At 59.3% G+C, this 23,254-nt stretch overlaps 1 protein-coding gene across 1 annotated transcript in view; it reads right to left on the bottom strand.

The window, feature by feature from the left end:
- Positions 1-10,073: 10,073 nt before the first annotated feature.
- Positions 10,074-23,254, bottom strand: part of ZFR2 (zinc finger RNA binding protein 2) — a 37,016-nt gene continuing 23,835 nt past the window's right edge. Inside the window, exons 10-19 of the mRNA XM_088018101.1 lie at positions 22,929-23,053; positions 22,061-22,190; positions 21,256-21,446; positions 18,438-18,609; positions 15,738-15,876; positions 14,196-14,293; positions 13,749-13,844; positions 12,390-12,501; positions 11,734-11,831; positions 10,074-11,184 (exon numbers count right to left, since the gene is read on the bottom strand). Of these exons, the coding sequence (XP_087874227.1) occupies positions 11,005-11,184; positions 11,734-11,831; positions 12,390-12,501; positions 13,749-13,844; positions 14,196-14,293; positions 15,738-15,876; positions 18,438-18,609; positions 21,256-21,446; positions 22,061-22,190; positions 22,929-23,053 (1,341 nt within the window). The 3' untranslated portion in view covers positions 10,074-11,004. The remainder of the gene's footprint in view (positions 11,185-11,733; positions 11,832-12,389; positions 12,502-13,748; positions 13,845-14,195; positions 14,294-15,737; positions 15,877-18,437; positions 18,610-21,255; positions 21,447-22,060; positions 22,191-22,928; positions 23,054-23,254) is intronic.

The following is a 23,254-nucleotide window of genomic DNA, read 5'->3' as shown; positions in this document are numbered from 1 at the left end:
AGTTGGTAGCCACACCGTCAGACTGGACTCCAGAACGACCCAGCCCTGGGCTCCTCACCCTCCAGATTTCTGTCCTGTTGACTTGATTCCAGAAATCCTCTGACACCCCAGGCCACCCGCCTTGTGCAGGCTGGTAACAGGAGCCCCTCCCTGGTTCCCCAGCTGCCTCCAGTTTTTCTCCTTGCTGCCATTCACCTTCCACTGCGTGGCTAAGGATGAAAATGTGACTGTGGCCCTCCCCGGCACTAAATCCTTCCATACCACCCTGCTGCCTAAAACGCTCAGTCCGGCCACCCGAGCTCTTCCCGTTCGGCTCCCAGCAGGCTTCCCTAGCCTCATCTCCTTCTGCTCCCACAAAGCACCCAGTGGTCTGGCAACTCTGAACGGCAGGAGCTTGCATCCTTTGGACTGGCTGCCCTTCTGCCCGGAATGCCCTTCTGCCTTGTCCGTCCGGCATCATTTTTGTGAAGCCTTCCCGGATACCCCCATCCTTCTCGGAGCCAGGCCCTGCTTCTGTGTCCTGCAAAGACTCCTCGCTGCAGGCACCAGCTCTCACCTCACTGTGTGATGGCTGTGCACCTGGCCTTGGTGACCCAGCCCATCAGCCTGCCTGCGAAGGAGGCCAGTCCCAATGATGTGGGAAGCAAAGGCAGAAGAAAAATTACTAAATTTCCTTCCTACCTACAGCCCCTTGACAAGTCCTTGAAACAGGCAGAGTGACCTTCCTCTAGGGACCCAGCTGCCTCGATGTTGATACTTTGCTAAGGGCAAAAGGCAGTCTTGGCCCGACCCGCAGGATCCTGTAAGCCTACTCTAACATATAAAAATTCCTTTGGAAACTTCCTTTATCTCTACCCCCCAAGATACATGTTGGCTGGCAATCATCCCCCAGGCATACCCACCAACCCACCGAGGCACTTCACATACATCTGAAGGGTCTCATGACTGAGGGTCTACTAAACAGTAATAAATGACCCTTCCCAACAATAGCTACCCCCTCAGGATCCTGGAAGCCTTGTTTCCAAAACACCTGGGAGGCTTACACTACCCCAACCCCCTCCCAACCTGGAAGTACGTAATGGGCCACTCCTCACGACCCCAGAGCAGCTCTTTCTGCCCACGGGTCCTGTCCCTGTATGCTTTAATAAAACCACCTTTTTGCACCAAAGACGTCTCAAGAATTCCTTCTTGGCCTTTGGCATCGAACTCTAACGTCCTTCCTCCGTCAACCAGAAAGCAGGGATTGAATCCTGCAGGAAGAATTCAAATCCTCGGAGGCAGCCATGCCTCGGGTTTGTGCTATGACTAGTGTTGGAAGCCACTAGTTGGGTTTTGGTTGCTTCTGAAGGGGGCTTCCACCACTTGCAAGCAAAAAGATTCCTAAGACTGAAAATGGGGCCAGGGCGCCTGGGTGGCTTAGTTGGTTGGGCGACCGCCTTCGGCTCAGGTCATGACCCTGGAGTCCCGGGATCGAGTCCGGCATCGGGCTCCCTGCTCGGCGGGGAGTCTGCTTCTCCCTCTGACCCTCTCCCCTCTCGTGCTCTCTCTCTATCTCATTCTCTCTCAAATAAATAAATAAAATCTTAAAAAAAAAAAAAAGAAATTAATGGGGCCAGAAGTGGGGGGTTGAAATGAACAGACTCTAGGACGAGCAATTGGTGAGTCAGATTAAATGACCCTAAACGCAGCTAGGGATCTCCTGGGTGTGCCCTTTCAAGATCTGATAAATCTGCATTCCATCCATTGGGTCTACTGGTGCTGTCTTCCGTCACATGCAACAGAAAAACCCTGAGGGACCCACCTCCCTTGGACCCACTTCCCTTCTCTCCTGAATGCCTTTCCTTATTTATTCAAAGTTCACTGTTCTTCACTTCCTACCTTTCTCCTATTTTGGCTGTTGCGATTTGTATAACCCCCACCCCCCGTTTTCCACACTCCGGCCCACGGAGGATTTGGGGGGAGCCAAATGCTCTCCTTTGGGGGGATTTGGTGATTTGAGGGGAGCCAATCCTCTCGTTTTAGAATTGAGCAGCTGAGTTCCTGAGAGGCAAAGCGACTAGTCTATGGTCACACAGCTGGCTGGGGCTGTAAGTCAGGTGTGTGAACTCACTTGTTCTTCCTCACTGATATGGATGCAAATCAACGTAGGCAATGAACAGACAGAGTCGTGTAATAATGCACTTGACATAATGTATCAGTTAGTAGGATTGGTACACAGGGATGGAAGACCCCAAGTGCTAGAGGCTTGAATTAGATAGAAATTCATCTCTGAGGGATGTACTCCTTCCTGGGCAGTGTCAGGAACCGAGGCTCCTGCCTTCTTGCTGCTCTGCCTTTCTCAGCACAGGAACTTCCATCTCTTGAGCTAGGGTGGCTGCTCAAGCTCCAGCCTTCCCATGTGCCCTCCAGCCAACAGGAAGCAGGAAGTTGGAGAAAAAGGTACACCTCTTCCCTTTAAGAACTCCTCCTGGAAGATGCATGTGACACCTTTGCTTCCTTCCATTGGGTGGAACTTAGCCATATGGCCAAATTTAGTGGCAGGGGAAGCTAGGAAATGTAGTCTTTACAGCAGGGGCCAAGGAAGCTTCCTCAAAGCTCCCAGACCTGTTCCCACCTCAGGGCCTTTGCATCAGTTGTGCCTTCTGCCTGGGACACTTCCCCAGACCCAGCAACATCCCAGCACCCTACAGAATATTTCAACCTGCTGACACTTCCTGTCACCTCCCCTTGTAGCTCTGGAGAGCTACCATGGTCTAACTGACCATACATTTTACTTCTTTTCCTTGTTTACTGGCTGCATCCTCTCTAGAACATCAGCTCCCCAAGGGCAGGGATTTTGGACAGTGTCATTAATTGCTGTGGCCTCCATATACCTGGCACACAGGAGATGCTTGGAACATATTTTTTAAGCCAATGAATATTGGGGAAGGGAGGGGTAATGAGCAGTGGCTGACATGTGTGAACGGAGCACTTTCATTGTACCCATTCCACAGATGTGAAAACTGAGGCTCAGAGGGTTCTCTGGCTCACCCCAGGACAGAGGAAGTGGCAGGCTTCACTTTTAACCTAGGTCTCTCAGGCTCCAGGGCCCACATGCTGCACAGCAAGATGTTGGGCATATGACAGACCCCCAAGAGAGTTTTATAGAGGGTGGGTGAGGCAAGCCAGTGGCAGCCAGATGTGGGAACAGCTGAGCTGCCGGGGCCCCAGTGGATCTTCCGCTGGAGAACACGGCCAGATCAGACTGCCCCAATTAGTACACCTTTAAATTTAGCTTTCTCCTCCCTGCCAGGGGATTTGGGGATTCGGTGGAGGAACACTCTGCTCTTTCGAGGAAAACTGCTGCATCGCTCAACTGGAGACATGGTCTGGTGGGCCATTCTCCACTCACTGAATGAAGGGCTTCTCAAGGCGACTGCTTTGGGTGCCAGGAGTGGTCTGCCTTTGATGGGAGAGCCTATCTGCTCTCCCTCAACATCCCTCACCTTGTCTTCCTTGTTCTATAGGTGGAGCTGGGTCTGTCATTTCCCAGCCATGCTTGCAGGTTCAACACGTGCAAACTGGGTCTGTGTCACTTCTTGGCTTAAAATCTTTCCATGGCTCCACCCTGCTTAGGATTCACCCACGCTCCTCACCAAGGCCCATCACCAGCTGGGTCTGGCTGCTGTCACTTCCTGCTCTCAGCTCCTTCCACTTCCCTTGGCTGGCTCTCTACCACCGCCTCTGCCTCTTCCTGCTGTTCCTTGAATGTTCCAGGTGTTGCCCAGTCTCCTCCTAGTATGTGCTTTTCCTGGCTCCTCTCAAGATTGGCTCCTTTTCAGCATTTCTGGCTCCTCCAAGAGACCCTTACTGACCACCCATAATGGCCACCCACCATCTGAGCCCACATCACTGCCTGTGACCCTGCCTTACTCATTCTTGTTGATTGCCCTCCTGACTTGCCTTGGCCCCCTTGACAAAACATATATTCCATGAGCAAGGGCAGGGATTGTCTCTGACTTGGTCAATCATTTATCTCTGGAGCCTGGCACATAGTAGACCCTTATGTTATTATGTAAATTGTTTACAGTGGAGGAGTGTACACTCTGGAACACTTTTATCTTCTAGGACTTGTTATTTTCCTGAAGTTAGTAATTGCCTTTGTTTTGTGTATCTATGAATTCTCTTTCCTCCAGCCTTGCCAATGGAACGAACTTCTCCACTCAGGGCCAGCTGCAGCCCAGCTGTACCCCTGACCCTTCACTTTTTCAGCACCTGGGGATTCCTGGGATGTAGCTCCTGTTTCTGGGGTCCAGGCTTCCCTGTTTCTTGGTCTGTGCCCTCGTTTTGAGAATGTGCCCCCTCTAGGCATTTCCAGAGAAGGTGTTTTCCTTCCACTCTCCTGTGTGATTGGTGGTCTGGCTGAGGATGCTGTGCTGGGTGGTGGCTAATTTCCCTTGCCTTGTGTCTTCCAGCTTCCAGTCTTGGGCAGTTGAACAACCCAAAGCTATGCTGTTTCCTCATTGTCTGCTTGTCACGTTGTTTTCTCTCTCTTCGGACACTTGTAGAATCTTCTCATTCACCACATCCTGCACTTTCAAAGTGTGGTTTTGGTGTGGGTCTTTTTTTTTTTTTTTTTACCTGTTGTGCTGGGCAGTTATTGGGCTGTGTCGTGCCTTCCATTCCTGGCAAACTTTCTTAAATGACATCCCCGGTGATTTCTTCCGCTTTGGTGTCTTTTCTCTGTCATATATTGGGCTTCCTGGGTTGATCTTCTCATTTTCTTGCCCACCTTTTTCTTCTTGTCTTCTCATTCTACTTTTTCTTCCAAGCCTGTCAACATTTCCGTTTTGACTATCAGGCTTTTAATTTCCATGGGCTCTTTCTAGTTCTTCAAATGTTCTTTTTCCTTCCTTCTTTCTTTCTTTCTTTAGAGATTTTTATTTTTAAGTCATCTCTACACCCAACGTGGGGCTTGAACTCACTTCCCTGAGATCAAGAGTCGCATGGTCCACCGACTGAGCCAGCCAGGCACCCCTGAATGTTCTTTTTTTCAAAAGGCAAATGTAGAGCTGCTTCCTGGCCACTGTGTCTTCTATAAGCTCTCCGAGGATAACCTGCAGAAGGGTTTCTCTCCAACTGCTTTCTTCTGTTCTCTTTGTCTCTTTCCTCCAGCAAGTTACTTTTTTCTTCTCTTTTTGGGTTATAGTCTCTCACTAGCTAGAATTTATGAGGCACGTGCTGCAGAGCTAGCCAGAGGCCCCCCGCCATTGGGGTGGCTTCACTCTGGGTTGAGTATGAGGCACTGGCCATTGTAAGGGAGTCCCAAACACCAGCAACATCTGCTCTGGAAGCTGAAGGGGCCGCTGTTCCACGTGTCACTTTCTTCTCGATTGCCAGTTTCCACCTTCACACCTGCCTTCTGCCACACCTGTGTCCCTGAGGTGGAAACTTTCTGTGCAGCAAGTGTGAAAAAATGCATTTTATTACTGAGTTCTCCCCCAGCTCCAAAAGGTTGGTGCTACCATATGATTCAGCTTTATAGAGGCTCAGGGAGTCGAAGTGAGCTGTCCTGAGACCCCCACAGCTATGTTCAAGGACCATGCTGAGACTAGAGCCTGGAGTCACCCTCATGCATGAAGTGACAGCTTCTGGTTCATCTTTGGGTCCTCCCCAGGAAGGCGCTGAGTGCCTGCTGATCGAATATTGAATACATTTCCACACTCCCGATGGTAGACATTCAGAAGCCACATGAGTGACGGCCCATGGCGCATGATAGGTGTTCCATAAGCACGTGTTGAGGAATTGAGAAAATGGAAGAGCAGCAGCGTGATAGAAGATATCACAGAAGGAAGCCAAACTGTTACACTTCTGTCCATGTGAAGAAAAATATTTTGGAAATGAGAAGACACAGTCCTGATTTGGGGGCAGAGGATGGGGCTCCTTCATTTACAATGAGAGGGAGACTGGCAAAGCTCTGATGGAAAGTAATCTTGCACATGGATGTTTCAGATGCCTTAAAATGCTCGTGCCCTTTGATCGAGAAGTTTCATTTTTGGACATCTATGGAAGAGACAGAGCCCCAACTGTACAAGAAGGTGTTTGCCATGCTGTCGTTTATAATTTGAAAACAATCTAAGTGTCCAACAGTAGGGGATGGTTAAGCAGATTAGGGTACGTTTGTTTTATGGAATATTATGCATCTGTTAAAAACTACATCTCTTCCTAGTAGCCAAAATTTGAAACAGCCCAAATGTCTATCCGTGGGTGAGTGGACAACAAGAGGTGGGCCACCACACGTGGGAATATCAGCCTCAAACAGGAGCGAGGCGCCCACACGCGCGGCCCCGGGGACGGACCCCGAGCCCACGACGCCCAGGGAGGGAACCAGACACGGAAGGGCCCACTTGGTGTGAGTCCACGTGGGTGACACGTCCACGGACGGGCTCAACCACGGACGGGAAGGGGGCTGGCGGGGGCCTGGGGAGGGGAGAGGGGGTGACTAATGATGGGGGCGAGGCTTCTTTTTGGGGTGACGGAATGTTCCGGAATGACATAGTGGTGATGTTTGTGCACATCTGCAAAAATACCAAAAACCACTGAGTTGTACACTTTGAAATGAAGCGATAAGTTTTGTATTATGTGCACATTACCACATTTGAAAAATATGTTGTAAGGTCTACAGAAGTATTAAATTAGGCAAAGGATCGGAGCACACTGAAAACACCTGAGAAATTCAAGTTGTGACAGCGTCAAGTGAAGAACAGCAGGAATTACAATGGTATAAGGAGCCTCTCTGCAACCGAGGGCACGAGAGACAGGAAAGGAAGGAAACACGGGGTGTTCGCAGTGGTCCACTTCATTCCACTCTTCCGTTGTTCTGAAACTCCCAAGTTCTGTGTAATGGGAAAACCCAATGCACTCAAGCTCTTCAGTGTAAAGCAGACCTAAAACTCACCAACTTCACCATCATAACCATCTCTAAGTGCACAGCTCAGCGGCGTGAAGCACACTCACACCGTCCTGCAGCCACCCCACCCGCCGTCTCCAGAACGTTCCGTCTCCCCCCACGGAGACTCTGTCCCCACCCCCTGCCCCAGCCCCGGCTCCCACCCTCTCCTCTCTGTCTGTGGGGACGGGACTCCTCTGGGGACCTCCTGGGAGTGGGGTCCTGCGGGATGTGTCCTTCTGGGTCTGGCTCCTCTCACTGAGCCCGGTGTCCTCGGGGTCCCTCCACGTCGTGGCAGGTGTCAGGGTCCCTTCCTTCCTGAGGCTGGAACGTGTTCCCGCGCGTGGATGGACCGCACCGTGTTTATCCATTCACCTGTTGATGGGCACGTGAGTCGTGTCCACCCTTTGGCCGCTGTGGACAACACTGTTGGGAACATGGGGGTGCAAATACCCCCATGTTTCCCAATACGTTTTTTTTGGCAGAACTCGAGCAGACATAAACGGGCACTACTCCCCCGACCCAGGCTGCCTTCTCCACTGTAGGAGAAACGCGGGTCCTCTGGCTTGTCCGCATCTGCTTCCCTGAAACATCTTCTCGCCCCGGCAGCCGAACTATCAGGCGGCCCAGGGAGAACGTGGAGCCGGCATTCCCCCCCCCCCCCGCCCCCAACACACACAGGCCGGCGGGAGCGGCCAAGCCTTGGGAGATGCTCCCTCTACCCCCGGGTGGGACTTATTTCGGACCAGGGACGCGGTGGGTTTTCCCGGCTGTCAGTGTTACCAGCGACTCTGGAGGGAGTTGGCAGATCTACCCTTCCATTTTTGTCTTTCGGGGACTGCGTGCCAGGTGCAGCTCCAGCCCTGCCCACACTGCCCGCGTCAGCCCGCCCACACGCTGCGCCGTCTCCTAGCAACCGGGCTCGCCCGCCCCAGCCCGCAGCCGGAGGTCTAGGGACGCTTCCCCGGCGCCTGGGCTCGCCTCTGCCTGCCCGCCACCGGCTTGCTCCGGGTCCTCTGCTGGTGGGAGGGCGGCTGGAGAGGGCAGGTCAGAAGCGACCGCTCGTCGGGCTTGCAGAGAGCGCAGTTGCCCAGACGCTTCATCCATCTGGACCCAAAGCTTCGCTAACCAACCGCTTGATTTTTCTGGAGTTGATGGGGGGGGAGGGGCGGGGCGGGGGAAGCTGTAACTCCCTGTCAACAGGGTTGGTTTTAGGCACCTGGTGGTGAGGATACTGTCTGTCTTCCCTAGGAGCCAGGGGTGGGACCCTCGAACCGCGGGTGATGGGGTTTTCCAGAGCTGCCCCTGCCCCTGCCCCTGCCAGGAACTGCGTGCGGGTCGTTGCAGCGGGGACACAGGGCTTCCCACGAAGGTGAGGCTGTGATGGTCACGGCTGCCAAGTGGTCGCCCTGGAGGCCAAGCCAGCCTCCCTTCCCGCCATCCTGTTGCCCTTGCCTTAGCTGAAGCCTCTCGCGCAAACCATTACAACAGTCTCCTGGGATAAAACGGCAACAAACAGCGTCCTCCCAGCCACAAGGCACGTCCCTCGGACAGTGAGACTCATCTCTGGGTGTCAGAGCATGGCTTCAAGCATTTGACACGTTTACTGGGTGACTACTATGTACTTGGTCTGTTCTAGACCTGGGGATACCACGGTGAACAAAGCGGATGCACTCACTGCCCGCAGAGAATTCTCGTCCCCGGTGGAAGGCAGGGAACGCGTGATTTTAATCAGTGGTGTGAGGGGTACAGAAAATGAATATGGTTATGTGGGTGAGGTGGTCAAGGAGTCTTTGAGGAGGTGACACCTGGGCTGAGACCCGAGGGAAGGGAGGCGTCGCTGGCCATATAGGTCAGAGAAGAGCTTACTAGGTAGTGGGAACAGCAGGTGCAAAGGCCCTGGGGCGAGAATAGGTCTGAGGACAGCAGAGGCTTGTGGGTCTGAAGCGGCATTATGGAGGGAGAGGGTGGGGGATGGGCTTTTGTGGGGCTTTGTTGGTATTTGGAGTTTTATTCTGAGCTCTTCCTGCTTGAGGATTGAAGCAGCAGATGGGCCACTGTGATGGCAGGCAGAAGTGGGGCCGACAGCACTTCCTGATGGCTTGAACTCGAGCACAGAGGAACCCAGTAGGACTCCCCAGTGGTGGCGGGGGTGAGCCTGGGGCGCTGGTTGACGGGCAGAGCCACCGACAGACGCAGAGGGAGGGGGGTTGGTGAAGCTCTGCGGCAGGAGACTATCGGCACCCTCCCCTGTGCCCCGTCTGCGGCCGCGGCCAGGACCAGCCGAGGGGCTGGCTCCGACGCCTAGGTGTTGTCAGGGTGCCCGCAGGAGGCAGGGGGGCCGCGGCCCTAGAGGCAGAGGGGAGGGGCCTGCCCTCCCGGGGAAGTAGCAGTGGTTAGGCAGGGGCCAGCTGCTTCCAGTTTCCAGGAGATAATGTGCCTGCTAGGACGAGGCTCGGCTTCGTCCACCCAAGGGGCGGGCGGTCCCCTGGCTCAGCTCTGAGAAGGGGGGTCCTGGCGTCTCCCTGCCCTGGTCTGCGTGCCTGTGCTCTGACATGTGCCGCTCCCGCTGGCCACCCATGCGTCCTGCCCCTGCTCCCCACCCATGCCCCATCCTCATTGCCTGGGGATGCCCTGGCGCTTGAAGCTGTCAGAAGCTCAGCCCGGGACCACGTCTCCCCACGTGAACCCTCGCTCTCCCCGCTGAGGTTTGCAATGAACATTCGGGAAAACTCCAGGTAGGGGACCTGCAGGCGGAGAGCCCCCCTACCCCAACTCAGCTTGGCTGCCTCCTCCCCCAGGAAGCCCTCTGGGCCCCCGACCTTCCCGCTGATGGCCCCACTGCTCATTTCTGGGACCAGGCCAAGATGGGTTCCTTGAGCAGCCGTGGGGCACGTGGGATGAATGCTTCTCGGGTAGGGTCCCCAGGGCACCCTGGTGTGGGGGTCGCCCGAGGGACCCACATGTCGGGGTGCAGCCTCCGGGCAGCGCCAGCTCCTCAGACGTCCTCACTGTTCACACCCGCGGCCTGAGTCCCAGAGAGAGATGCTGGCTGGTCAGGCGCCCCTTGCTCGGAGCCCGGAGGGAGTAGCGGGAGGGCCCTGAGGGAAAGACCACACAGTCCACACCAGAAGACATGGTTTATTCACTCCCCGCCCCCTGCAAACTCTCCGCTAGCTCTAGGAGGACATGAGACACAAAGCCACACTCCAGCTGTCCCCTAAACACAGAAACGAAATTGAAGGGCCCGACTGACCACAGATGGGCTTCTCTCCTTCAGGACCACCCGGCAGCTGGACAAAATGCCCCAGCAAAGAGGGAGGTCGCATCAGGGCAGGGGCTGGGCCAGGGATGCACCCATGCCCACCAGGCCCGGCCCTGGGCCTGCGTCGGCTGCACCCAAGTGGGAGCGAGGGGGAAGCCCAGGCCCGAACGGAAGTGGCAGACGGCAGCGTTAGAAGGCACTCAGTGGTATGGGGCCAGGGCCGACTGTGGGTCACAGACCTCTCTGGGGGGCGAGGGGGGCGCCCGGCCTGCATCCTCACCACCACTCGGCCCTACCACCCTCCCTGAGGGTGGACATGGGCTGGAGAGGCACCGCCCAGCTCAGGCCTGCAGACCTCTGGTGGTGGAGGTGGTGGGGGGTGTCTCTAGGCTGGGGGTCTGGAGGGGGCGCTCCTGGCCTGGCTGTGCCCTCAGCCTTGCCCCCACCCCCCAGCTCTCCCTGGCCTGCCTCCCCAGCCGAGACGGGCCGGTCGGCAGGGCTTCAAGTCCACGCACAGCCGCGGCATCCAAAGGAAGTGCCTCAGAAACCCAGACGCTTAGTAGGCCACGGGCGAATGCAAAGCTAGCGAGAAACGCCAGGGTGTACCATCGCTGTGCGGCACCTTCTACCCCGCCATGGGGGCCTCAGGGTGGGGAGGGGGTGGCCCCATGCAGCTCTCACTCCGGGATAACGTGAGGATTTAAACACGAGTGTTTTTAAAGAAACCCATGGAGCCTTCCTGTAAAGGAAAACACGACAGTCCAACGTCGTCGGGATGAAACCAGGGAATCACGTGCAGGGGTGAGGCTGCTCACGCGGGACCCTCTCCGCCCAGCCGGCCCTGCTTCCTCTGGACGTCGCCCTTGGGAGCCGCACACGCCTCCCGCAGCCTCTTGCGGAAGCGCGGCCCGGGCCTGCTTCTGGGGGGCGGCAGAGGCTCCATGCCCAGGATCGCGTGGATCTGCCGGAACGCCAACAAGCGCAGGGCGTGCTGGGGGCAGACAGCGGGTCAGTGCCCCCCCGCGCGGCGCCCCGGCTCGCCCCGCGCCCGCAGCCCAACTCGGAGCTCAGGGCACACTCAGGCGCAAAGAGGGGTGGGGGCCTCGCTGGGGCCGGCGGGTGGCAGGACGCTGCCAGGACGCCCCTCGGGGCATCAGCCCCTGCCGGCCTCTCTACGGGAACCCCAAACCCTGCATCTCCTGTCCGAGTCTGATCCTGAGCAACTTGGCGCTTCCTGTTAGGGGCGATTCGTAAGCGCCAGGCCCGACGTGGTTTCTGGGCCGCTGGGAGGTCTTCTAAGTAAACTTGCCCTCTGAAAGGAAACCACAGCCGGAGGCTCTGCTGGGGTGCGTGCGGCTGGAGGCCATGGCTGGGTGTTTTCACACCACAGGGTGGGGGGCCTAGGGGCGTCCAGGAAAGTTCCAGCCAGCAAGGTCCCGGGGGCAGGCCTGTCACCCTCAGGCCGCCCATCTCTGCAAAGGGAAGGAGAGGGGGAGGGGGGCCGCTCCCCACCTGGAGCCACAGGGCCTGGCTGTCCTACCTGGGCACTGGCCGTGATGTCCTCGCGCTGCTGGGGGGTCAGGGACCCGAGGGCGTCCCTCTGGTCTCTCTCGCAGGGATCCTGGAGCCCAGGCCCATCTTGGCAAGGGACGGTGGGGGCGGCAAAGGAGAGAGCCCCCCAGTGAGAGACTGCCACAGCTGTGGGGCAACGTGGGGGCCCAGGCGGGTCCCACGGGGTCCGTCCCTGCCCCCTGCGCACCACGTGACCGCACAGACGGGCCCACTGCATCGCTTCTGCCCTTAGCCCGCTACCATCCTGTGTCACTAGAGCAACCAGGAAACCCCATTTCTGCATCTGACATCTCAACCGTGGGGCGGTGCGGGGTCTCCCCTTGGGGGCAGAAGATAGGCCGTGTGAACACCTCTGCCTACAGCCCCTTATCTGCATTGCCGGCTGTTTCCTTTGGCAAGATTCCCCGGGGCTCTCCGGAAAGGGCGGGTGGGCCCCCCCGAGAACCAGGGCCGTGCTGCCTCCGGGCGGGCCCCTCCTGCCCCGACCCGCGCGCCCCGCTCTCCTCCGCAGGCGCGTCCACGTGCCTCCTCTGGGGCACGTCCTCCCGTCTGCCTTGATGGTGCTCCCGAGTGCGTGTAAGCCACATGCTGCAGGTATCTGGGCTCCCCGGCCGCGGGACTGACCTGTCAGGAGTGTCCCCGAGGCCACACACTCCAGGACACGCCTCACGCCGTCCCCAGGACTGAGGGGCCCTGACGCGCTGCTCAGAGCCTTCTCCACCAGCAGCTCCATGGCCTGCGCCGGGTGAGGACAGGAGAGACACCGTGCCTTGGGGGAGAGCACGTGGGCCTGCCTCCCGCCTGAACTAGAGGGAGAGCCGCAATGCCAGGCCGGGGGGGGGGGGTCGCCAGGGGACCCCGAGCTCCTTCCCTCAGGCCCGCCCACCCTTGAATTTCTGCGGAGGAGGGGGATCCCTGGAGCCTCGCCTCCTGCCTCCCGGGGGGCCTGGCTGAGCGCAGGTTTCTTCACTCTTCACGACTCCCAATTCCTCATCGGCAAACCCTGGGCACGACAACACTGTGAGCCGGCGTCCCGAGGGTTAAAAGAACTGCTGTGACCCTCGTGCATTTAGCTGGGGTCCCGATGACCCCCGGGGCTGCTCCGGCATGCCCCCGTCCCCAGGAAGCCACCCTGCCTGGGGGGGGTGTCCTGTGGGCAGGACCAGGACGCATGCTATCTTGGGGGTGCTTCGAGGCTTACAGGGAAACAGCTCCTCTCAGCGTCAGAGAGGACCCCGTGTCTACAAGGGGGTCGTGTCAAGACCGGTGTTCCTGCTGGACACGGGGCAGGAAGGGGAGACTGGGATGGGGGGGCACAAGAGCCCTTGGTTTTGAGACGGCCCTTGTGACTAAGGCCCAGGGCGGCCGGGCCGGGGCGGGAAGGGTCTGCTTGTCTAAGAGCCCGGCTTTGGTGGCGGAGACGTGCTGCCCACAGAACTGACATACAAAGCAAGCGTCCCCCAAAGTAAAGGAGAGAGGGACAGACTCAGACCCGCCAACGGGTGCACGGACATGGCGTGATCCCAGAGAAAGGTGTCGGGGGGGTTGTCCCAGAGAGGGTAGGCAACCTGGGATTTGGGGGCACGGGTGCCCCTGCGTCTGTCTTCTCCCTTTTCCCCCGATGGGCTTCGGGGCTGACTGCCGGGGGGTGTCAGAGCCATGGGGGTTCTCCCCACCAGAGGGAGGGAGCGTGCCAGGCGGCCCCAAGGCCAGGGTCCTGGGCGCCCCTGCCTTCGCGTGCTCCCTGCTTCTGTCTGCGAGGTGTGGGTTTCAGGTGATGGCAGTCAGATGAGGCTGTGCTCCGCAGCAGGCCGCTTCCCGGTCCCCAAGGGACCCCTGAGATGCCCCCACCGCATCTACCTTTCCTGGCTGCTCAGGCTTAAGGGGGCCCCCTTTCGGAAAGCCCAGCACTGGGAAGGGGGTCATCTGTCTCAGACAAAATGAGGCCTGTGGGGGCGTGGAGGCCACCTGGTGCTGCCTTACCCAGTGTGGCAGGGCCCCCCAGGCGGGCACACGCTGGCAGAGGTCACGGAGGACCCTGAGGACAATCACACACGGCTGCAGGCCGCTGGATCGAGCCTTTGGGGGAAAAAGTACACCGTCAGCTCAGGGAGCCACGTGCGCGAGGCCTGGGGCACAAGGGCTGACACTCGGGGCCGTGGGCCTGGCCCAGGAGGGACTCCGGGGGCCGGCACAGGCCGACTGGCCTCAAGCATGGCAGCTGGGAGCGGAGCCCCTGCCCAAAGGGGCCCAGGCCAACTGAACTGGCCCAATACGGAGCCCCTGGTACCCGCTGTCAGGTGGCTGCGTGGCCACAGCGTCCCCATCCCCGGAGCAGCGAGCACTCCGCTCACGTTCCTGACACGAGTGTCGGGTTCATGCTTGGCGGGGAGACAGGGGCCAACCCGTGCGGCACCCCTGCCTCCTGACCTGGAACCACTTGGCGTGGCGGAGGGCAGCCAGTGACTGGAGGCACTTCTCTGGGCTCAGGACGTCACCTGGGTCGGACGGAGGCACCTGCATTCCCTCTAGAAGGAAAGGGCGTGTGGGCACAGAGCCCCTTCCCCTCCTCCCGCCTCCCTGGGCCACGCGGCCCGGGCCCTCGGGTCTCTGGAAGGTACAGGGCTCCAGACTGTCTTTCCTCCAGGACGCTGCAAGGACCAGAGAAGTCACTTCTCTGCAAATCCTCTCCCTCTGCGGTCCCGTGGTGAGCAAGTTACAGTTCAGGAAATGGACCCACATTTCCAGAGGCTAACAAGTGCATCAACCACAAGAGAGAAAGTGGGTCAGATTCCAACAGGTGCCTTCATTGACGGCGAAAGCCCCGCGTCTGGGAGAGACCCAGGTGCCTTTTCCTGCCTTCTTACTATTGCCTCACACTCCCCTCCTGGCTCCAGGAGGCCCCGGATCACAGAGGTCAGGCGATGGAACCGAGTGTCACTTGTGCATAGTGTCCCCACACGTGGGTTGCGGGCCAACCCCTCCTCCAGGCTGAGATGAGCCGGCTAGGGTGTGTCTGCGAGGAGGGGCTTTCGAAGCTCCCCTCTGGTGACAGCCAGCCGGGGCCTGGACATCCACACAGGGACACAGCGGGGGTTCCCTCCAGCCAGCCCCATTCAGCAGCCTCGGACTGCTCACACTTTCCCACGTGCCCCTTGTTGGTGTGTCTGAGCAAAGCCCAGCGGGGCCTTCAGCTAGAATTTAACGATGTTGTTTTATCTCCCGTGTTTATTTTTTTAGATGCCCATGACAACTGGTAACGTTTTCCACCAACAGTTCAAGGGTGCCACTCTTTAAAAACTTAAGTGACAAAAACGAACTGATTTAAAGAAGAACGTTAGACGGTGGCCCTCCGCTATGACAAAACAATCGTGATGGGGGTTCGAGAATGACTGGAGTTTGGAAGACAGTCACAGGGGCTGTTCCGGGAGGTTCTGCGGCTCCCGGAGGCCCGTGGTGCGTTCCTGGAAGCTGGCCTTCACCACGTGGCCGTGACTCGAGGCCCTCGCTGCCCACGGGCCTGGCCCAGCACTCTGCCCACTCGCCCCGGCGATGCCAACCTGCCTCAAGACCCCTGAGCCCCCACGTATCACGAGAGGCTTTGCGACCCGCGGAGTCGGCTGCGGCCCCGGCTACACAGACACATGGAATCAACCGAGCCCCAGGGACCCGGCCCAGCTGGTCTCCCTGGGTGGAGAGCAGGAGCCTATGCTTGCCCGGAGGCGAGGGGAGGGTGACGATGCTGCTTGCCCCGAGGTGGGTGCCCCGGAGCGCACCACAGCCTGGACTCTGTTGGCAGCCACCCCGACGCCCAGCTCTTCTCTGGCGGTGGCACCCAGGGCTGACCGAGTGCCGGAAGGCCGGCGGCCGTGGCCCCCACCCCGCCCCGCCCCACCCAGTACACGGGCAGATGCTGCCCTCAGCCACCAGGGGGCGTGGGGCGTGGGGCGGGAGAGAAGGGTCTGGCCGCACCTTGGTCCATGGAAGGGTCCTCCCGCATCAGGGGCGAGGTGAGGGACACAGTGACCCTCATCCTGGGCTCCTCACAGGAGGAAATGATGATGATGTCTTCGGAGTCAGAGGAGACCTCGTACTTGTCTTCTGTCACCATCTATGAGGTGCAAATGCAACACGAGTCCGTGTCACCCTAGCTGAGAAGCACGGGTAAACAAGCAAGGATGTGGCTGAGTGCTGAGCCCCGTGCTGGGCGTCTGGAACCGCCAAGGGACGGAGACGTAGCCCCCAGCCTGCGGGAGCGCACCTACGTAGCAGCGCGTATGGGTAACAGACCCGGCACATAGGTGCCTTCATATGTAAAGAATGCCCACAGCTCAACAACAAGACCAGCAATCCAATTAAAAAAACAAACGGGTGAGTGACATAACAGGTAGCTTGCAGAAAAGAAACAAATGACTCTCTTTACGCAACGACACAGATTACTCCCGTGGTAAGAAAGCAGCAAATTAAAACTATGATGAGGTACCATCATCACCTGGGAGCACAGACCTCAAGAAGTGTGAGGCGCAGCTGGGCTGGCAAACCCGGGCATCTATAAACTTCTGGGGGAGGCTGACCTGGCAACATTTACCAGAAGCATCTGGTCTCACGTATTTGGCCAGCAATTCTGCCCCTGGGATAAACTCTTACGTGCGTACGAGGTTACCTTCTCGCTGGAAATGACCTGAACGTCCAACTACACAGAAGGGCCCCTCAAGTTATGGACAAACAGCAATGAAATGCTCATCAGCCACACAACACAATGACGTTCCTTAAATATGCACATGAAATTGGACCCAAGGGGCACTACTAATTGAAAAACAGCAAGATCCTTTAGCAGGTCGTGAACATGCTACGGTTTGGGCACACCAGGAGAGAAGAGGGAGAACCCACTCGGTGTTCGGGTTCCAGACAAGACCCAGGCCCCCTCTGCGCTGGTCACCACCCCTTGCCTGCCACAGGGGCCCAGGGACGGCCCCCACCCCTCCCTGGGGGGGTACCCTGAGTGGGTCACCCTCACAGGCAGGCCCTCCGGGGAGACTTCAGAACGAATGTGGGTTTGGTGCAGTGCCCACTGCCCAGTAGAGGCCTTACGGCATCCCTCACCTTGTTTTGAAGTCTCTGAGATGCCTGGGGCCAGGGCGCCCCCAAGCTGTGTGGAGCTTCAGGCAGCTGTCTCTGCACCCCTAGAAATGCTCTCTGCCTCGGCTAAGCTGTCTTTCCCCACCTGGCCGGCACGGGGGTTCAAATGCTTCCCCCTCACCGCCCTGGACTTCATGCTGCTTCACATCTTTGTGTGGGGACCGGCTCTCCGGACCACCCACCTCAGGGTGCCTGGGGCCTGCAGCACAGAGATGTGTACCCAGCACCCAGCATCCAGCCCCTCTGACACCACCTGCATGCATGACTGATGCCTGAAACACACTTTCCTCCTGCCCGCTACCCAGTCCTGTCCAGGGCGTGGGGTGCACTACCCGCTCACCCACAGCCTGGGCTGTCTTCGTGAGCCTGCGTCTGAGCCATGCCTGAACCCCTGCAATAGCCGGCAAGAAACCCCTGTGTCATGGGTGTGAAGGAAACAGGTATTTATTGATTTATTTAAAGGTTTATTTATCTGAGAGAGAAAGAGCGTGTGTGTTCATCTGTGAGAGTGGGGGGGGTGGGGAGGAGCAGAGGAGGAGGGAGAGGGGGAGGGGGGAGAGAGAACCTCAAGCAGACTGCCCACTGAGCACAGAGCCTGTCATGGGGCTTGGTCCCCGGACCCCAAGATCATGGCCTGAGCCTGTATCAAGAGTTTGAGGCTTAACCGACTGAGCCACAGAAATGAGTATGTAAATCAGCCAAGCGGGGTTGTCACTCCTCTGCTCAAAACCCTCCTGTCTTCCCACTTCCCTGAGAACGCAGGCCTACCTGCTTGTATGGCCTTCAGGCCTGGTGTGATTCAGGCCCCCATGTGCCTCCCCGGGCCTCCTGCCGCTCTGTCGCTGCAGATGCAGGTCCTTCTATGTGGAACACTGCTCCCCCATCTTTCAAGGCCTTCCCTGTCGGGACGCACGCCTCCCCCCTCCCTGCCGATGCTCCCTCCTTGGCCTCTGCCTTTCATTGCCTCACAAACAGCACACTGGACATCCACTTGCTCTTCTGCTTGCTCGTGACCAGAGTGGGGGGCCCCAGAGGGTGGGCCTGGGTCTGCGCGGCCCCCAAGTGCTGGATTCTCCTGGGAGCAGAGACAGACTCACCAGGAAAGAGACCCCCTCCGCCCCAGGGTCGGACTTTTTTAACCTGAGGTCTCAGTGCCCCCCCAATCACGGTCTCTGGTGAGAACGTCCCAGGACAGTCCAGAGAGGGGCCCAGGCAGCCTCCCGCTGTCCCCACACGGGTTTGCACAGGGCCGCTCTCGACTCCCCACCACCAAGGGCCGCGTGCAGTGCTCGGTTCCACTCACCCCTGTAACGGCTGGCACGTCGGCATCCGTAGTGACAGGACGCTTAATGTCATTTCTGAGTTTTACCCTACATTCACTTTATAAAGGAACCCCGAAGTTCCCCCTCTCATCAACTTTTATTATAAAAACAACCTGGTCTGGGTCCAACAGCCACGTCTCTTGTTTCTTACAACCGCGTGGGAACAAAGCCATCCCGTCTGGGGGCCGCACGCGGGGGCCACGGCGCTTACCGGGAGCTGCTGGGGCAGCTGCTCGGAGACTCTCCGCAGGAGGGCGCGCGTGGGCTTTTGCGAGCAGAGCAGGGCCAGCTGCACGGTCCTGTCTCCCCGCAGGAGCAGGCCCTTCGCCAGGAGGCCGACCCGCATCACGCCCTTCAGGATCCGAGCTGAGGACAGGCCGCCGCTGTGAAGACAAGCCCGCAAATGTGTGAGACCCGCAGGGGAAGGGGGTCAGGAGAAGGGGCCGCCACCAGGGTCCCCGGCTCCTGCGCTCCCAGCTCCTTGCCGGGCCTCCGCCTCAGCTTCCCCATCTGTGAAATGGGCACGCGCCCCTGGGAACAAACCCACCAAGCTGTGTGCTCAGTAAGGGCTGGCGGTTACTCCTTCCTGATAATATGCATTCTGAGGAAGGCCACCAACGGCCATCCCCGTGGCCCCTGGTCCTCAGCCAGCTGGATCCACCCGCAGGGGCCCTGGGCTCTGTGTCCCTCCCGAGGGTCTCTGGGGTCACTGTGCCCCCCACCTCAGCTCCTTGGCTGGGAGGCCCGTGCAGGTGCTTTGCTGGGAAGCTGCCCTCTCCCCTCCGGCCCACGTCCTGAGCCCGGGGGTGCCCCGCCCCACAGCATCCTGACTCGGGTCCCTGCTCGCTCACCCCTCTGAAGCCCAGGCCAGCTTGACTGCCTCTGCCTCGACATGTCCCCTCCCGGTGCTGCCCCTCTGCAGGTGGGGAGGTGGGGGACACCCCAGCTTTTCCCAGCCCGACCCGCAGCCTCCCTTGGTCCCTGTGCTCCAGACCCACGAGGCCGCTTCCCTCGCCGGGCCCTCTGCCTGGACACGCTCACCAAGTCCCCCCTCCGCTCCAGGAGCCGCTGCCACTTGCTTTGCGACACTCCTCGGGATAGGAGGGGCCCTGGTTTTTAAAAATTCATTTATGTATTTCTTTTTAGGTAGGCTCCACGCCCAGCGAGGAGCCCAACGTGGGGTTTGAACTCACGACCCTGAGATAGAGACTCAAGACACTTAACCAACTGAGCCACCCAGGCGCCCCCATTTATGTGTTTCTTGTTGGTTTCTGAAACATGTGCACCGGAGCCTAGCGCTGCCCGAGAGGACTGGGCCAGGAGGCCACCAGCAACATGCAGACGGGAGATGGCTGGACTCGGCGGAGGACCAGGGAGGGCACAGCACAGGGGGCAGCGGTGTGTGTGGGGGGTGTTGCAAAGAGACTCAGAGGCTCATCAATCAATCTGGATCCCAATTCACACCCACTGTAAAACCAAACAGCCCTAAACCCACAGTCTGATCTCTGTGGACCCTGCTTATCTGATGCTGTCGAAGTATAACAGCATTGCGGTTTTGTGAAGTCAAAACAGGAGCCGGCTCCTGGCCTCCCGGACAGCTCCCTTCTAAGAGATCATGTAGGACAGGGGACCACAATCCAGGGACCCGCACCGGGCGCTCACTGGGGCTTCACTGTCCCGTCAACTCGTGTGGGAGAGAACCTCCACGGTAAGTGAAAACCCCCGACGCCAACACGCTCTTTGCCACAACTGAGTGCATGACGGTTCACTATGATGCTCTGTAAAAAATGCATTTCCGTGTTTTTGAAAAATAAAGGACCTCACACGTGATTTAATGTAAACGTCATGTGAAAGCTTAAAGAACGAGGTCAGTTTTGTTTTCTGAGCCCACGGCGGTTGCACGGTTTAGGGGAGGTGGAGCGCGGGGCCGTGAAGGGGCGGCTCCCAGACGCACCACGTGGAGGCTGACCCGCTGTCGTGGGGTCACGCGAATCTGCAGGCGCTGAGCTGAGCGCCACGGGCGTGCTCACACGACACCTGCGACAAGCTGGAATGGGACTCTGCCGTCTTGTGCAAGGGTGCCAGGGGCAGCTGGGCGCACCCCTGCTTCCCTACCACACGTGGGTGGAGGAGGGGCACTCTCCTAGGGGAGGCCACAGGTTTGAGCCCAGGGGACACGATGACCCCCTGGAGCTCACTCGCGAGGGGCACACGCGCGCTCCCCCAGGGCGCAGACGCGGCGGTAACAAAAGGCTACTGAGGGGTACCAGCCAGATGCAAACGGGTGGACACGGCAGGACCCCTCCTGCGCGTGCGTGCGGTGTCTGGGACGGTTGAGCCGTGGGGACAGGAAGCACAGTGGTGGGTGCCAGGGTCGGGGCAGGGGCGCGGGTGACTTAACAGGACAGATCTCTGCATCAGGGGGTGAAAGAGCCCTGGAGGCAGACGGTGGTGATGGGCGCACCCCCGCACGCATCCTCCGTGCCCCTGGACCGTCCGCGCGAACGTGGCTGAGATGGTAAGCGCCACGGCGTATTTTAGCATCATACAAACCCCTCAACAAGGAGACGAAGCAGCCACCCAGAGAGAAAGGGCTTGGAAAAGGCGACTTCCTCCCGGTCACAAGTGGGGGGCCTCCCCACCCCGACAGTCATGGCGACTGGAACACTGACTCACGCAGGCACTTGGTGGCATCTCCTGCTCAGAGGGGCACTCGCTGCCCCCGGAGGAAGGGGACGGGTCTGAATCACCCTTAAGCTCCATTTCACAGATGAGAAACAGACTAGTTCACCCTTCGTAAAGGACATTCCCAGATGCACCTTCGATAGGAAATGTCAACTTGGGGGATGTTCTATGGCGGGCTGGAAAGCCCCAGAGACCTCGAAGAGCTCAAAGCCAATTGAGGTGAGGCGCCTCTGCCCTCCTGCAAGCCACGTCCTGTCCAGAACCCCGACCCTCCACCCGGGGCGGGGGGGCTCCCTGCCACGCTTAGTCAGCCCGGGCCTTGGGAACAGAGTGACCCCCACTACCTGTGCTCACTGCCCGCGTGCTCTGGGCTTCCGGAGTTCTCCTCGGCCAGCGTGTCGGACACCAGCTTGAGGGCGCGCTCCGAGTGGGACACGGCCTTCTGCACGGCCAGGAGCTCCACCTCCGTGGGGTAGACGGCGGTGTGCTTCCACAAGACATGCCGGTCGTCACTGGACTCCGGCCGCCGCGCACACTGCCGGGAAAGGCCAGGCTGAGGGGCCCCGGGCGCCCGGCGGGCAGGGGGCCGGGTGAGTGTCAGCCCCGCTGAGGCCCGGCGCGTGCAGCAGGGGGCCCCGGGGAGCCCCGGAGTCAGGCTGGCTTTGGGAGTGACAGGCAAGGGACAGCAGAGAGCCAGGCGAAAGAAGGATGAGGATCCATGGGGCAGTGAACCAGCGAGAATGTGTGACCGCGTGGGGCCCGTGGGCTCCCCTTTGGTGATGTCCTTACATTTCTGAGCCAGAGGCTTCTCAGCCAACTCGGTGCGGCTCTTCCCCTCAGCAAGGTGGGAATGGAAGGCTCCCACCCAACCCCGGGCCGGGCCTGCCCGGATGGACGCTGAGGGCTCCACAGGCAAGTGGGGCCCCGGCCCAGGGTTCCTGTTGGTGACCAGTGTCGGGGCTGGGCTATGGCCTGCAGGACCTGCCAGCTCCCAACCCTGGGCACCTCTCGGGGGTCTTGGTTCAAAGTTGTGTTCCTCGCTCCTGGAGGATTCAGGTCTTTCTAGCGAGGGCTTGAGAAGCTCACCCGCCAGCAGGGCCTCCACCGAGGGAGGCATTTTGGCACAAAGACAAGGCCACCACTCACCACAGGTGAGCCGGCAGGTGCCCCCGGCCTGCTGATGAGGGAAGGAGAGTGCTGGTCGGGTGGCGAGGGTCCGGAGTGCTCATCCGGGGCCTGGGGCCCCTCCTCCAGTCGCCTCCTGCACAGCTGCTCGCGCCTGCAGGGAACATGGGACCCCTGGGCTGTGGCATCGGAAGCACGCCTCGTCCTGGGGCTGAGCAAGGCTGGGGCTCCAGGACCACCAGGGAGAGGTGCCGCTGCCTGACGGGGCCCCCAGAGCCCATGACACGGGTCCTGCACCAATGCCCGCCATGGGCCAGGGAGACGGAGGCGAGGCGGGCCGGGAGGACAGAGGCCAAGGGCAACAGGTGGGGAAGGAGGGGGCAGCTACAGCCCTGGGTCTGTCCTGGACTTTGTTCCCCAGCTCAGACACTGCCCGGATCTTCCATCAATCAGACACCATGTCAGAAAACGCTTTCAAATTGCTCCAGAGGGTGGAAGAGGGCATGACAGATGTGTGGGTGGTCAGGGGACACTGGGGTCAGACAGACACAGGACGTCAGGGGACACTGGGGTGAGAAGACACACGTCAAGGACACACAGGAGGTGAAGGGACACCAGGGGTCAAGGGAACACTGGAGTCAGGGTGCAAGGAGACCAGGGCATCCCTGTGAACGGGGACCCAGGGCGCCTGCCCGTGGTTGCGGGGGCTGTGCCGTCCTGCGTTTATGTTATGTGACACACAGGTCCTGAGCGTGACCGTCTCCCCCAAGGGCAGTGTCCCATGCCCACATCGCAGGGGTGAGCCCCTGGGTCCTTGCGGCTGAAAGCAAGCAGAGGGTGTTTGGGGGGGTGAGGGCGGCCTGGCAGGGACCCCAGCGGGGACCCCATGTACCAGCGCCGCATCTCCTCGAGCCACTTCCTGGTCAGCTGCCTCTGCTTCCTCAGCCTGGCCTCCAGCAGCTTCCGAGCTCTGTGGCTGGGCTTCACCGCAAACGGGAGGTCAGGGTCCACCTTTTTCTGGAAAGGGCAGGAAGGGCTGTGAGATGGGAGACCTTCATTTCGACAAGTGCCAGGAGCCCCAGGAGCCCCCCCAGTCATTAGCCTTCTGCAGGCTGACTCAACAGTCAGGGCTCCATCCCCCAGAGTCCTAACACTCGGGACCCAGGCACCACAAAACAGGGAGCTTCCACGGGGAGCATGGCCGCGACGTGTGCGAAG

The sequence above is a fragment of the Eumetopias jubatus genome, unplaced genomic scaffold (assembly GCF_037043125.1).
Source record: "Eumetopias jubatus isolate StellerSeaLion01/CBP00866 unplaced genomic scaffold, mEumJub1_p1.0 scaffold_1, whole genome shotgun sequence".
Classification (NCBI taxonomy): domain Eukaryota; kingdom Metazoa; phylum Chordata; class Mammalia; order Carnivora; family Otariidae; genus Eumetopias; species Eumetopias jubatus.
Note: the sequence above shows the minus strand (reverse complement) of the source record. Positions and strands in the feature narration are given on the sequence as shown.